Source organism: Branchiostoma floridae, unplaced genomic scaffold (genome assembly GCF_000003815.2).
Source record: "Branchiostoma floridae strain S238N-H82 unplaced genomic scaffold, Bfl_VNyyK Sc7u5tJ_1567, whole genome shotgun sequence".
Classification (NCBI taxonomy): Eukaryota; Metazoa; Chordata; class Leptocardii; order Amphioxiformes; family Branchiostomatidae; genus Branchiostoma; species Branchiostoma floridae.
The window spans coordinates 85,208-100,048 of record NW_023365764.1 but is presented as its reverse complement, the minus strand read 5'-3'; the positions used below and the strand labels follow the sequence as shown (position 1 = coordinate 100,048).

Below are 14,841 nucleotides of genomic sequence, written 5' to 3'. Positions count from 1 at the left end.
AGGAACCAACTGGAAGACGATATTAAACCAACCAGAAAAATTGAACAGACAACTGAATGCAAGAATAGGTTAACGTTATCAGCCTCTGACATAATTTCTATCATCCACAGGAAGAACCATGAATGGTCCAATAAAGCTCACATCCACGCGGGTGGTGGACAACCGGAGACAGATCTACATCTCACCTGAAGCGGAGAGGATCATCTCCAACCTCCAGCCTCGCTCCGTGGACGTGGTGGCAGTGGTGGGGCCGATGAGGAAGGGAAAATCTCATTTTGCCAATCTCCTGTGCAAAAGGAAGTCTGGATTCCCGCTTGGAGACGAAATGGAGTCTAAAACAAAGGATTTCTGGTTCTGGATCGGTCCCCATCCCGTTCAGACCAACCGGTATCTGATGGTTGTCGACACTGAAGGTAAAGTAATATTTTGGTAAACGACTACGCAAATATACGGAAATGTATGGAAAAAGAATATTTTCAGCTCCATGAATAGTTTAATCAGGTAAGTAAGTCACTGAATAAAGAGAATCTGTTATTATAATTTCACCGACATCGACGTTTTAGTGACTGTCACCTTTCCCAGGGCAATTCTTACTGGTTCACATTGCACTGCAGATATAGATTTAGATGTCGCTGCTTACAGATACGATACGTAACAGTTTGGGGCTTCAAACGTAGCCGTTGGGGACCGCAAATATAGCAGCGGCTGTGTTAATTGAATATCTTTATTCAATATTTGCACAAGAAATGAATGTTAACGTTAGATTTAAGGCTATAAAGTGTCAAGCGAGTAACGAATGCAAAACTCTCTTTGCAGGCCTGGGTGACTACTCTGACGAGGAACAGAACGAGAAAGACATGAAGTATCTGGTTTTGGCCACCCTGCTTTCAAACCACCTGGTCTTCAACCTCCAGGGGAACCCAGACCACAGCTTTGTTTCTCAGCTCAGGTAGGTGATGTGTTATCGTATGTCAGATAGCTGATGTCATTGAAATGTTGTCATCTATAGTTGCCATGACAACGAATGAATGTGCTATGTACATATCCATTCATGGAGCTTACCAATATTAGGGGTTTTGCACAAAAAGTATGTTCAGTACATTGTCCAATGCATACTTTCTCAACCTCAGGTTGATGGGAGATCTCGCAGAGCATGTCCGTGTTCAGAAAGATGGTAACGACGGAGGAAACAACCTTGGTAACCACTTCCCCGAGCTGTGGGTCGCCGTCCAAGACGCGCACCTGAAACCACCTCAAGTAAGTGTCATAGTTTATCATTAGTTGTGATAGTATGCAGATCTTTGAAGGCAACTCATATGAAGTAATTATCTTTTTTTTTTCAATCAGTAAACTTTGCTATCGTATTGTGTTGCATACTGCACTGTATCGTTTACTTTGCATAAAGACCAAATGACCAATGCGACCACTTAGGTCCCTTAGATGATTTTTCCATTGAGCCAAGAATTACGAATCCTGTGAATAGTAACCACCTGTCCACATAGACCAGATTTTATAGGTCCCTTGAGTGGTCTTCTGTGGCATTTGTGACGCGTGAGCTGTCACCTTAGGCTGAGAGTTATGTCTACTTACTTACTAGACAATTTTATCATATAGAAAAGCGTATTGGGTCATTGAATTAGATTTTCAAGCATACCCTTCACCTTCGACACATAAAGACTGAACCTTTGAAAAAGATGTTCGAAAAATATGATTTAAGAGATTCTTAAGAAAAAAATTTCCGAGTAGCTTATTTGTAGCCTGAACGTAAATTATTTCTGTTCTGTTCAGAGAAACGGAAGACGCCTAACCCCTGATGAGTTTCTGGAGGTCATGTTGGAGCGAAAAGACGGCCTCACCAAGGCGATCCGCTCCCACAACGATATGACTGAAGCAGTCAAGGCGTTCTTCCCTAAACGGCATCTCCGACTGATTCCTGCACCTTCCATTGACTCCGATATCCTGAGGTATGTACCTTTGTTTCCAATAAATTATGTTTCTGCATTAGTGTCTTTGTAGCCTCCGTCACATGTATACAAAGAATGCTAGATCTAACAGACATTTTCGATAGTAATACGCCCCGTATTCTTTTAATGAGTTAATTAGCCCCATTTAATGTATAAGTCTATATGCCCAAAGAAGGTAAACTTTCAAGCGAACAATGCACTACACTACAATTCTGCATGGGCATTTTTGAAGTTCGGCGTCCTTCTGGCAATCAACAAATACTGCCGAAAGTCGTCAAGTGAGTGACAAGGCTGAAAAATAGTTACCCTTATGTCTGTATTAGATGTATAGGGATGTTGCTCTTCTGTAGCCACAGCAGGAATACACTGATATTTTTTATGCATTTCAGCAACCTTGACAAAGCAGGAGACGACGTTCTACAAACGGATTACAAAGACACCGTTGACAACTTCACCCGTGAGATCTGGAACTCCGGCATGGTCAAGAGGGTCAACGGAGATGACATAAGAACCTCAGGTACGGCGTTAAACATAAAACGTAGAAAATTATTCTAATACATATATTGTTTCCTAAAGACACTTTAGAGAAAAATCATCTGAATGCATTCAGAATTTCAGAAAAATTGTGTCAGAAACATTTCGGAGTTCAGGTACAAGGTCGATGATCTAGAATATCAAATGCTTGTTTCTCGACGGACTTATTGAAATTGTTTCCTTACAATAACAACAATATTTAGTTATTGAAATGGGCATACTCAAGGAACAGTCCTTTCCATAAACCTTTCCAAGTCTTTCAGCTGCCACTATAATATGAGCTCATGGCAATGAACACGTCACGCTCCAAATTTGATGGTACTCATACAAGGATGTTAATGGTAATGTATGATACACCATGGTGGAAACACATAACAAATAGTCAGCTATATTGGTCATTACCAAATTTTACATCTGTTGTTAAACAACGCCGACTACTCCTTGCCGGCCATGTGACTCGTAGCACAGAGCCAGCCAGAAAACTTTTGCCCAATTCAAGGGTAACTTTGAAGAAGCTTTTTGAATTAGAAACTGGACTGTATGGTCCAGAACTCCTCTCAGCGATGAATGACAGACTGTACTGGAAGTCAAACTTTACTTGTTCCACCTCATCATGAGGATGACAAATGATGATGATGATGATGGCAATGGCCTTGCTATATGTTTCAGGTCTTCTCCACATTCTGCGGTACTACGTCAACGCCATCAACGACCCAAACGCCCTGCCGTCAGTACTCGGTGCTTACGAGGCCATGGCAGAAGGAGAGTGCAGTCGGGCTTTTGAAGAGCAGATGAAAGCGTTTCAAGAGTCCGTGGAGAAAACAGTGAAGCCACAGATGCCGACTGACGAGGAGACCTGCAACAGGCGCATCAAGACTGCAGCAGAGAGTGCAGTCTCCAAGCTGTCTGCAGACGTGGGGAAATGGGACAAAGTTGGAACATGGAAGAAACGCCTCCAGGTTAGTGGCCTTTATATTGCCATTCACTGTATTAATATAGGTCAGTTGAAGATCTGATTCAAAGGAGAAGCTGTAAGTACGGTAGGGGCATCCTCGATGCATAGCGTCAACCAGTGCAGCTAAGGTGAAGATGCCAAAAATCTACATTGACTTATTAAATGATACCTCCAGTTCACCTTTATCCGCCGGGTAACCTATATTCGTGGTTTTAAAACCGGATATGAATAAGGTAGACGGACGGTGGTATCAAATTCCAATATTGTATTGCAGTTTAAAACCACCGTTCGTCGAGTTATTATCGACCCCGTTTTTCAAAACATCGGATATAGGCTATCCCGCGGATAAAGGTGAACTATCGTTATCAAATTAAACTTACACTGTGCCTCCTTTCTTCCATTTCAGGGGAAACTTGAGACAGAACGCCTTGCTCTGCTCAATATTAACAGCGACAAGTCTAAGGACCTCTGCGAGGCTATCATCAAAGAAGTCGACCAGCCCGTCCGACAGAAAGTGGGGAAGGGCGTGTACAACAGAATCGGTGGATTCAATACCTATGTAAGGGAAGCGGATGCTGTCTACAGTGCCTACAGGCAAAAAGGTGAGATACCTTGGTACACAATGATGTAATTTATTGCAAAGAGCAAAAATCCTATATAGCTCTTACCGAATGCATTGGTCAGCGTAAATAAGCATGGCATGGGTGAGTTGGAATGCTAATTGATATGCGGATAGATATTAAAAGACCAATCTTAATGGCGACTTTGGGCTTTCCATTTGCTACTGCAGCAGATGTTTTTTTTGTGTGTGTTTTCTGTGGTTTTTATTTTTTTGTGGCAGGTGATTGTGTTACTCAGGGAAGACGTTTTGTAGGTTATTTGCCCCCTATCTGCAGGTTTCCAGAACTGCAGGGGTGGTTTTGTCATTTTAGCCATGGTTTCGGCTGATTTGTAAAAAAATCTTTATTTCCGCATTGTGAATTTCTCGTGTTGTACCAAAGGACGATTACGACAAAGATGCTAACTGCCTCGTTGTTGCATCTTTAGCTTCTGGAAAAGGCCCAGCAGTTGAGAAAGTACTGGAGACCTTCCGTGTCACGGAGACGACCAGGAGGAACACGATCAGAGACACCGACAACAAACTGGTGGAGGAAGATCGCCGGGTTAAGGAAGAGCAAAGAAAGGCAGGGACTATTTTATATTTTTGCAAAAGAATGAATAAGTGTCTGTAGTCAAGCGATTTTTTTTAGAAACGAACTTTCTTGGGATTTCCAAAATAGGATTATCAGGGTAATATAAGTTTATAAATGATTCTATACGTTACCCATCCACTAATTACATGTTCAGAAATTTCATACCTTTTTTAATCAACTTTGTAGGGTCTGAAGATGAAGAGCGGCCTATATTGATAACTGTAGCAGCATTTGTTCTCCCTAAGTCATAAACATCAAGTTTAGGCAAGCTTGACTTCACTGACTTAATAGGCGAAGCAGGGGTTACGAAGGCCGGAATGATTTGATCCACTCACACCGGGAAGGTCCCCTACTCTCCCTAGACACTGGACTTCCATCTAACGTCCTATCCGAGGTACGGCCCTAGCCGAATTCAAGCTAGTACTTATTCTAACCTGAGTAAAGTGAGGAAAGCCGTGTTAAGTGCCTTTCCCAAGGGCACAAGATTGGTGACATGGCAGGATTCGAACTCGAAACCTCTCGGTCCTGAGTCAAACATGCTGTCGCTGCGCCACACGCCTATGCATTTTAGATAAGCATTTATTCATGAATTCCTCCTTATTTCTCTATAGAAACAAGAGGCCAAGGCAGCAGCGGAAAGAGCCGCTGAAAAGGAACGTCTGGCAAGGGCTGAAGCAGCGAGGGCTGCCGAGGCACAGAGGCGTGCCGAGGCCGAGAGGGATGCAGAAGCAGCGAAGAGACGGGCTGCAGAAGAGGAAGCGAGGAGACGGGCAGCTGAGGCTGAAGCTGAAAGACAGCGAAAAAAACGACACAACAAAAAGTTTCTAGGAATCTTCTAAAAGATTGGCTCTCATTCTATGTGGTGCTAGGATGCAAAGTAAAATTGAAATAAATGTATTAGCTGGTTTTTCAATATTGTGATGCATTGTAGAGCTTTGCACAAGAAAATGTTAGTGGTTGCTTTACCGTGATTGCAAGTACGAAACAAGTCACTCTAGAGGCTTATACAAATGGTTTCCTGAGACTGGACGACTAAGGAGGTACGGTGCACTGTCTTGCAAGTTCTCTGTGTCCGCTAGCTGCAAAATACATGTTAAAAGCATATGGTGCAAATCAAAGTCGAGTTTATGTACATGTATGACAGGTATAATGCGTCAAGAGAAACAAGTAGAATATAAGTGATATCGAAATGGTGGGATTTGCATTGCAGTGCTTTGTTTGAAAACGTGGTAGAACTGATAGTGTTTACTTGAAAAAGAGTAATTTTTTTAGGTTTTATATCAATTTCCTGTGTATTAATGAAATACAATTTAAGACATACTGACATGTGAAACCTGAACGGTTCTGACAAAAACTTGACACACCGTGATTTACCTATATCTAATCTACAAGCAGATCCTACGGTAGCATAAGATAGTATCAAAAGCTGCCAGAGGAGTGAAGCCGGCTTAGGAGTGTGTTTTGCTACCGGGGCAAATGGTCACCTCTTAACTGACTACACTCCTTGGCCAGGTTGGTACTTTCTTATGCCATTGTAGGATCTGCTTGGAGATTACCTATATCAGACATGCATACAATAATAGAGTGACACTTGCTAGACTTGAACCCTGCTTGATCTTACACAGATAGTTCACATAACGCTGCTGTAGACCGCTGGGGTGAAATAAAGAGTAGAATGCTAATGTGAAATGAGTGTGTTCAGTGAATGTATTGCAACCAATCACAACTACTAGCAATATAGACAATAGTACTACGAGACTACATACAGAACAACTAAATATTATTGATAACAGTACAGTCATGTATGATTGATCTGGTCTCGCATTTGGAATAAATTATAAAGAAACTGATCTACGTAGACGGATATATGAGTTGAACATGTTAGCAGTATGTATGGAAAATATCGTCCTGTGCACCATTAAGAAAGATGTGTGTTTTGGTTCTAATGTTATCAAACAATGCTTCTCTCTCTTTACTGTAGGTAGAACATTTCATAACAAAGTTGAATTCCTCTTCGATATTTTCATGACATCTATGAAACAGTCTCTGAATGTTTATAAAGAGACCGGTCGGGACATTATTAACAAGCGCTATGAAGTGACAGGTCGGGACATTATCAACAAGCATTTTACTTCGGAATTTTGGATACAAGAAGGTTGATATGAAACCATTCTGGATGGATTGAGGGAAGCAAGAAGACAGGGAGGGAGAGACAGAGGGAGAGAGTGAAGGAAGTATAGATGGACGGGAGAGAGTACATATATTTACAAGTTTTCCTAATTTTAAAGCGCTGAATTGACATGAGATTTGAGTCACCCCTTATCAAAAATGTCCCCTACTAGTATTTTACTTTGTTCAGGCATTCAGGCAGCGATCGTTTATGTTCAAGGAATCTAGCTCTCAGTTTCTACATTGGCGAGGCAGAATGCTGACTGAGAAGTAAATTCCTTGAACACAAACGCTGCCAGTCAAAGTCAGAAAGAATACTATATACTGAACAGGACTACTTTGTTAGAGGTATAAAGGAAGCCATAGACATCGGGTAACTCCAGACATCACTGAACAGAGACGGTGGATATTATTAACTTCCTGGCACGTTTGACTAATTGCTGACGTTACGTATCCGCAAGATCACGTGTTATTAAGATCGCGTGTCTGTAACTCTTGCCTGCTTATGTTCTGAAGTGATTGGTGATCAGTTTAGATCCTGAAGAAGGCAATGGTGGCTGTTGAAAATTTGATGATTTGTGTTGAAAGTAAACATCAACTGTTGCACTCCATATGACATGTAAAAGAACCCTAAACACGAGTATAGAAGAGTAGGAATGACCCGGTGTGCTTAGCTAAATCAACAAGCTGGAGTAGCCAAGCTGCAATGCACTACATGGCTAACAAAAGCATCATCATGCATATGCTTGAACTGTGGTGTGTTTGAAAGTAAAAAAAAAATGATTCTGTAGTTGGCTCCCTATGCAACAATATTTGCTTTTTTTTGCTGTTCTCTGAGATGAGTGAACTGTGTTGTCTGAAAATGGTCTTATAACATGCTGCAGTGCCTTTGGCGACTGTTAGGTGGTGTACTTCACAAGCAAGTTCACATCACAGCCACCTATTTGATTTGGCTGCTGTGTCCGTGTGTGTGTTTTTCTCTCTATGTGTGCGTCTGCGCGCGCGAGTGCGAATCCGTGTTTCTGTGTGTGTTTCTGCAATTTCCAATATACACAGTGCAGCGTTGCCAAACATCCTCTTTGCTGTGTCTGTGGAACTGGAAGGAATTCAAAGCAGTGTGGATCCTGCCTGCTGTATCACGTTTGTCGTCTATGAGAACTTCATCAATTTCTTCAAGAAACCCAAAGACAGCAGCAGATTATGGTTAAATGGCTTTTTTTAGTTATTGAATGAATGTATTGTATTATTGTTATTATCATTTAGTTATTGTACTAGAACAAAACTTATTACCATGCATCTATATGATACTTGGGATTGTGGCTTCGAATATATCATGCATATAACTTGTACACACAGATGTGGAGTATAATATTCCTGTAACCGTTGTATATTCAAACATAAATATAAAGAAAGTCACAATTCAAAGAAATAAAGCAAAATGAATACATTTATAGAGGAAAATACATAGAAAACAGAACATGAAGTTAACACAGTAAAGAAGTACTGCAACACACACGTTCCCCTGCTTGGAATTTGTCTTGCTTTCACTCAAGCAAAATTATTTTGCTACGTTAGTGACATATAGAGATATCGCTATGCCGATGAAAGAACGTGAAAGTGAAAGTAAAAGTAGTGATGTCTCTAAATGGGTGGGGTCTTATATGTCAACAGATGGGTCTTTAGTGGAATGGCCTATAGTCTTTGTGGCAAGCCCTTTGGTACATGTGTATACAGAGCAGACATTAAGTTGAACTTTTGGGACAGTAGCAGCTAGGTTGTGGGAAAATGTAATACTACTTACCTTTGCCAGAATGGCTAAGGTTATGTTTTAGGCTTGTATGTCTGTCTGTCTGAAAACAGTATAACTCCAGAAACCTTGGACGGATCCTGATGATATTTGGTAGGTTGGTAGGGGTCGGGAAAACGAAGGTCAATTTCGATAATGGGCCCCCTAGCGGCTTGCTAAGGTACTGCAGCGGAAACTCAATTTTTGATATCTCGTGTTCTGGACATGCTGTGGTCGTGATTTTTGAGTGGTATATAGCTCTTGGGGCTGTGAGTTTGGGCCCCCTAGCGGCTTTTTTGAACTGCAGGTGTCAGTTTCCTTTCAACCTTTAGATGGGAATAACTCAACAACGTGTTAACGGATCTTCATGATTTTTGGTATGTAGATAGAATGAATGATGACTTACATAATGGAATTCTAATTATGCAAATCAGCAGCTAATTAGCATAATTAATGAGGAAAGTTTATAAATCCACTACATTCCATGATAGGACTTTCAAACTTGTCTCATTACAGCTGGGAAGGAGAGAAATGTCGATAGATATCAATTATGCAAATGAAGACCTCATTTGCATAGTTATTGAATTAATGAGAAATTATGAATGTGTTGACGGATCGTCATGATTTTTGGTATGTAGATAGCCAAAATGAAGACCTAAGCAATGAAATACTAATAAAGCAAATCAATAGCTAATTTGCATAATCAATGAGGAAAGTTGATAAATCCTCTGCATTCCCTGATAGGACTTTCAAACCTGTCACATATGTAGCTGAGAAAGAGAGAAATGTCAATACATATCAATTATGCAAATGAGGTCATCATTTGCATAATTAATGAGAAAATATGAACGTGCTGACGGATCGTCAAGATTTTTGGTATGTAGATAGCCTAAGTGAAAACTTAGATAATGAGATACTAGTCATTCAAATTAACAACTTATTTACATAATTAATGATGAAAGTTCATAAATCCACTGCATTTCCATGCTGGGACTTTCAAAGTTGTCACGTATGTAACTGAGAAAGAGGGCAGTGAGTAATAGGTGCATGTTAATAGGTGCAGGGCCCCCTAACGTCTTTTTGGAACTGCAGGAGCCTGTTTAGTTTCAGACTTTGAAAGAGAATAAGTCAAGACAGGATGAAACGATCATCATGATTTTTGGTATGCTGATAGCTTAAGTAATGCTTGATACAATTTGATGTTAATTATGTAAATTGGGATCTAATTTGTATAATAAATGCCAAAATATTATATGAACCAACTACAGGCATATAAAGTAAAATGTAATGAGTAACACATTTATGTCTACAGACATCATTCTACATAACAAACCTGGTTTATTTGGCAAAGGTATGTGTTCGTGGAACTCTAGTATTAGATAATGTTTTTCGTGCATGTGAAAATCCTACCATGGCCATCTGCTTTCACTCAAGCAATCATTGATGATTGATTTATTGTTACATACATTGCATAGAGATATCTTATGCTAATGAAAGCGAGTGAAAGAAAAAGTGAAACTGTATTCAGTTCTGTGAATGGGTGGGGTCGTATTTGGTCTATTGTAATTGTCCTTTTGTTGTAAGTACTTTTGCACATATGTACAAAAAGAGAGAGGACAGTGGAAAAAAAGAAGAGCAGCTGATAATGGTGGAATATTTAAACTTTAGTTTAGGAATCTTTTACTTACATGTAGTTAATTAACTAGTATAGAACATAAAATGCATAAGATGTGCGTACATTGTAACAAAACGTATTGTCATCTGTGTGATAGTTTAAATTGTCGCTTCAAACATATACATGCTGTATACACAGTTGTGGAGAACTATAATCACATTATATCATTTCATGTGTCGGACTTTCGTATATGCATACGTATACACTAATATTAAGAAGACATTATTTGTTTTTGACTACGTAAAGACGTACTGCAACGTAACAAGTTGCCCTCGCTTGGAATTTTTCTTACTCTCACTGTTTACTCAAGTAAACATTAATACATAGTGACATATGGGTATGATGTTATAATGGTTAAAGAAAGTAAAAGTGAAAGTATGAATATCTGTGAATGGGTGGGTGGTCATTTGGTAGCAGGTGTGCTTTGTGTAGCATTGTCTTTTTGTTGCAAGCCCTCTTGTACATTGTGTATACAGAGAGGGGAAAATGCAATACTGTACAAAATCATGCCTGATACTCGCAAAGTATGAATTTGAGATAGGGCAATGTTGAAGCTATACTTTTACTGAATTTCAGATGCAGTTTTGGGAAATTAGCGGGCTATCTGTATTGTAATATACCAGGGACATTCACAAGAAAATGCACGAAAAGTCTGATACTAGTATCAGAATGTGTTTGTCATGCTGATAGATATTTTATCAAAATTATCTGCATATTTGCCACTTGAAAAAGAGGCTTGCCCAATCCCAAATGTGAGTCACTTCTACACAAATTGTCCCATATAAAAACTTCAATTTCTACGTCAAACCCAGGGACAGCAGCTAATGATGGCAGAATACCCCAACTGTAGTTGACATATGACGCCATTTTAGCTATAATTGTAATAGATTATAATACCTACGTGTACATGCATTGTAACACGCATTGCGATCTGTGTGATAGTTTGAATTCTGGCCTCAAGTATATCATGCATGCAACTTGTACACACATTATGGACAATCATTACATTACATTGTATTTCTGTACTGAACCGTTCCGTGTGCAAATCTCATGAATTATTAATTGGCGTATGAGTCATCGGCGGGGTCGTATCTTCACGATGAAAAAAAAGATGTCTGGATACTGTCCAGAGTAATTACCACAGGAACATGACTCACGTGTTAGACGTACAGGTCTCTTTTGTTGTCTACGTGACTGTAGTCATCAAGGTGGAGGGTGTTGAATTTCCACAGAAATGTCAGCTTATTTGTAGTGAAGTTAAGATATTGCTGCTTAAGATGCCCCATTGAAGCACTGGACTGCGATTTGTTTGCACAAGTTGAAAAAAAATTATTTCTGTTAGAGGCCGTCTCCGACTCCTTTCCACAACCTTCAAAACAAGTTTGCTTTTTTATCCCCAAGGGGCAATTGTGTCATTGATGGCTCCATCTGGTGACATCATTGGATCAGCATTTGCCTGTGAGAGTGTCGTGTTTTACAGCATGCTGACGGATTGCAGGACTGTTTTTGCGGTTGTGCTCCGGCCTGGCAGTTTCAAAAATACAACTATGAGACATTTATGAACAAGTATGTGTATACGTTGCACTACTTTTACTAGAACGCCCAATCTGTTCATGCATCAGTGCCGTTACCACGTCCATATCTTTTGCAGCTTCTCTTCTGTAATTTTTTGCTTCGCAGCTAATGACAGCCCACTCAAATTAGCTCCCCCCATTATCATGATGAGCCCGGACCCGCAAGTCATCTATAATTCAAGTCGTTTTTGTTGCAAACCCCTGTTCCTTTGTGTTAGACTTGCCTAAAAGCTAGGTCTACTAATGAAACGAATAAGGGGACTAGGAGCCTTCTTTTACGTTAGCTCTGGGGGTTCGGTATAGTTAGTGCATCGCGCCTTTTGTACGATAAACGAGAGCCCAGTGGAGTGGATTAAGTGGAGTGGTTTCACTTTCACAGCGTATGCCAGACAGGTGTTTACTCTTGGCATGAGTAGCGAACAGAATCTTTCTCCTACATATCTACTTATCTATAAGTATCAACAATACGTATGCTTTTCATGGTACGAGTGAATGGAAACTAAGGATGGACACACGAACGTTCGTTATTTCTACCATATGCCACTAGCCCTTCTGATGCTGTCTAATAGGCAGCCTACATGTTGCTTTTTTATTATATCCAACACATTCAGTTTTAACTGCAAACTGTATATGCATTTTAGTTTATGAGGTGCCCTACATGTACATTATTGTCATCTATGTGACATTTTGAGAGTGGTTTCTAGTGTAGTATAACTTTTTTTACTTACACAAGAATTATCATTACATTACATTATACATTGCACTTGCAGTGAACAATGCATCGTACAATGTACACGTTGTATAGAGAAAACAAATTTCAGTTGGCATAGTACTGGAACAAGACAAATATCTCTTGGAACATGGTTTATCTGTTCTCTCAACATTGATCAAAGTGTCGTATTCAGACATATAGTGATAAGTCATGTCATTGATTCCTATCTGTGTATGAGGGGAGTGTTATTTGGCAACGGGTGTGTTTTTACTGGAATATTCCCTGGAGAGGTCCTTTTGTACATGAAACACAGGCCTTTGGAGCGAATAGCCAAGGAACTTTTACTGTGCTTCTGAGAAACTTTTTATTCTACATTGCCATCCTATAGCTGTCTCTGCAGACTCTACAAGTAACATTTCAAGGCTTTTGTGGCTTACTCTTTGATATGTTGTGACATGCAGAGGTGTACCGATGAAAGCAAACATACGTTCGTTTCTGCAAAAGTATCAGATATTCATCTCTTATACCTACAGAAGGTCAGTTAGGTCCAAAATGACAAATTGAAAATGTTGTGGCTCACACAGTAACCGATCACAAGTCCTTTTCAATTATACATTCTGTCCTGAGCTAGTCGAAGACGAATATCACTTTTTGATTGTATGCCCCAAATATTCTGTTATACGCACTTCACTGTTCACAAGGCTATCATCGAACATACCGGGATTTACCTCAATGGACAATAAATCTAAATACATTATGTCATGTGACAATCCCTGTATGGTATACACAGGAAAATATATTAAAGAATGTCTAGACGTTAGAAATCCCTCCAATGATTGTAAAAAAAACAAAAACATTTCCATCAGGTACTACCCTTGTATTAATTAAATAGATTAACATTATAGAACTGCAATGTGATTAGTAGATAGATGCCATGCTTTGTACACCCTGTATAGAGAAAACAAATTTCAGTTGACATAGTTAAGTACTAAAGAAGAACTGGAACAAGACAAACATCTCTTGGAACATGGTTTATCTGTTCTCTCAAGTAAACGTATATAGACGTATATAGAGGTATACTGATAAGTCATATAATTAATTCCTGTCGGTGTAAAGATATATGTAATATACTTTTCAACTAATGTTTGGCTGTAAGATCCACACAGTGGAATATACATAAACTGACCACATGTAACTTTACAGTATCTTGATATCGTTACAGATTTTTCCATGGAAAACATTAGATGATCATTATGACATTTCATCGTTACAGAAACATTCTTTAACCAATACTTCCAGTTAATTGGTCCAACCTATTATGACTTTATGTTTATGATAGGATGAGAAATACCCCACCGACATATTACATACATGTGCACCTCGCTAGCCTTCACTTTCATTGTTCATATTATCCTTATGGCTGAAATGAAAATTTGTTATTTTCTTTTCATCCCCGTCTTTTTCATAATACCCTTCAAACCAGTACTCTCTGTTATCATAATCATCGATAAATGGGCCCCACCACCGCTTCGTTTTCCCTTCCTTGAGCCCTCCTCCGCGCCTTCCATGTAGAGCGTTTTCAAAGGCCTCGCTGCACTTTTCTGCCAACTTTTCTTCTGTCCAGATTTCAGGATTGTAGACAGTTTTGACTTCATGTTCGTACTTAAACCTAACTAAATCAAGCTTCATTCCTTTCTTTCTCCTCGACTTTTTACCTTCTTCTGCTTCCTGTTTGTCGCTTGCTTTGGGCTTTGGATTTTCTTTCCCTTCACTTTGGTTTTGGCTTGAACGATGAGGCAAATACTTTGTATACTCCAATGTTCTATATCCTGAGCACGCCGGCAATTTTTTATCAGACAAGCAGTCTTTCTTGTCTAGATCATACTGGGGAATACCTTTGCAGTTGTCAGGGCTCCTGTCATGCAGTTTGCACCTCTTCGGCTTATCTGGTGGATTCATCAAGTTCTTGAGACGTTCTGTGGGGTTTGGTGTTGGTAAGTCTTTTCTGCATGACATCTGAAATTCGTAAACACCACGAGGAAGTCCATCTCCCGGCATTTTGTCGACCGAAGTCAGAACCACACCCATGTTTGCGGCATGAAGGAAGAAATCGAGATCATGGCATCCAGAATATGTTATCTTACCGTGTCGATGAAAACGGTCTATTGACAACGTACAGTTATGCTTAAACGCACCTGGAAGAAAATGTTTATATGGATCCTCAGAAGAGGTACTGACACGGGCATCCGTCGTGTCCATTTTATCTTGAAGTTCATTAT

The 14,841-nt window shown here is 39.8% G+C and overlaps 1 protein-coding gene across 1 annotated transcript in view; it reads left to right on the top strand.

Moving 5' to 3' along the window:
- The window catches only part of LOC118408311 (guanylate-binding protein 5-like), a 7,949-nt gene extending 1,453 nt beyond the window's left edge, over nt 1-6,496 (top strand). The window contains exons 2-10 of the mRNA XM_035809003.1: nt 111-413; nt 817-949; nt 1,131-1,257; nt 1,789-1,964; nt 2,354-2,481; nt 3,168-3,457; nt 3,860-4,055; nt 4,501-4,637; nt 5,258-6,496. Of these exons, the coding sequence (XP_035664896.1) occupies nt 119-413; nt 817-949; nt 1,131-1,257; nt 1,789-1,964; nt 2,354-2,481; nt 3,168-3,457; nt 3,860-4,055; nt 4,501-4,637; nt 5,258-5,485 (1,710 nt within the window). The 5' untranslated portion in view covers nt 111-118 and the 3' untranslated portion in view covers nt 5,486-6,496. The remainder of the gene's footprint in view (nt 1-110; nt 414-816; nt 950-1,130; nt 1,258-1,788; nt 1,965-2,353; nt 2,482-3,167; nt 3,458-3,859; nt 4,056-4,500; nt 4,638-5,257) is intronic.
- The last annotated feature ends 8,345 nt before the right edge of the window (nt 6,497-14,841 follow it).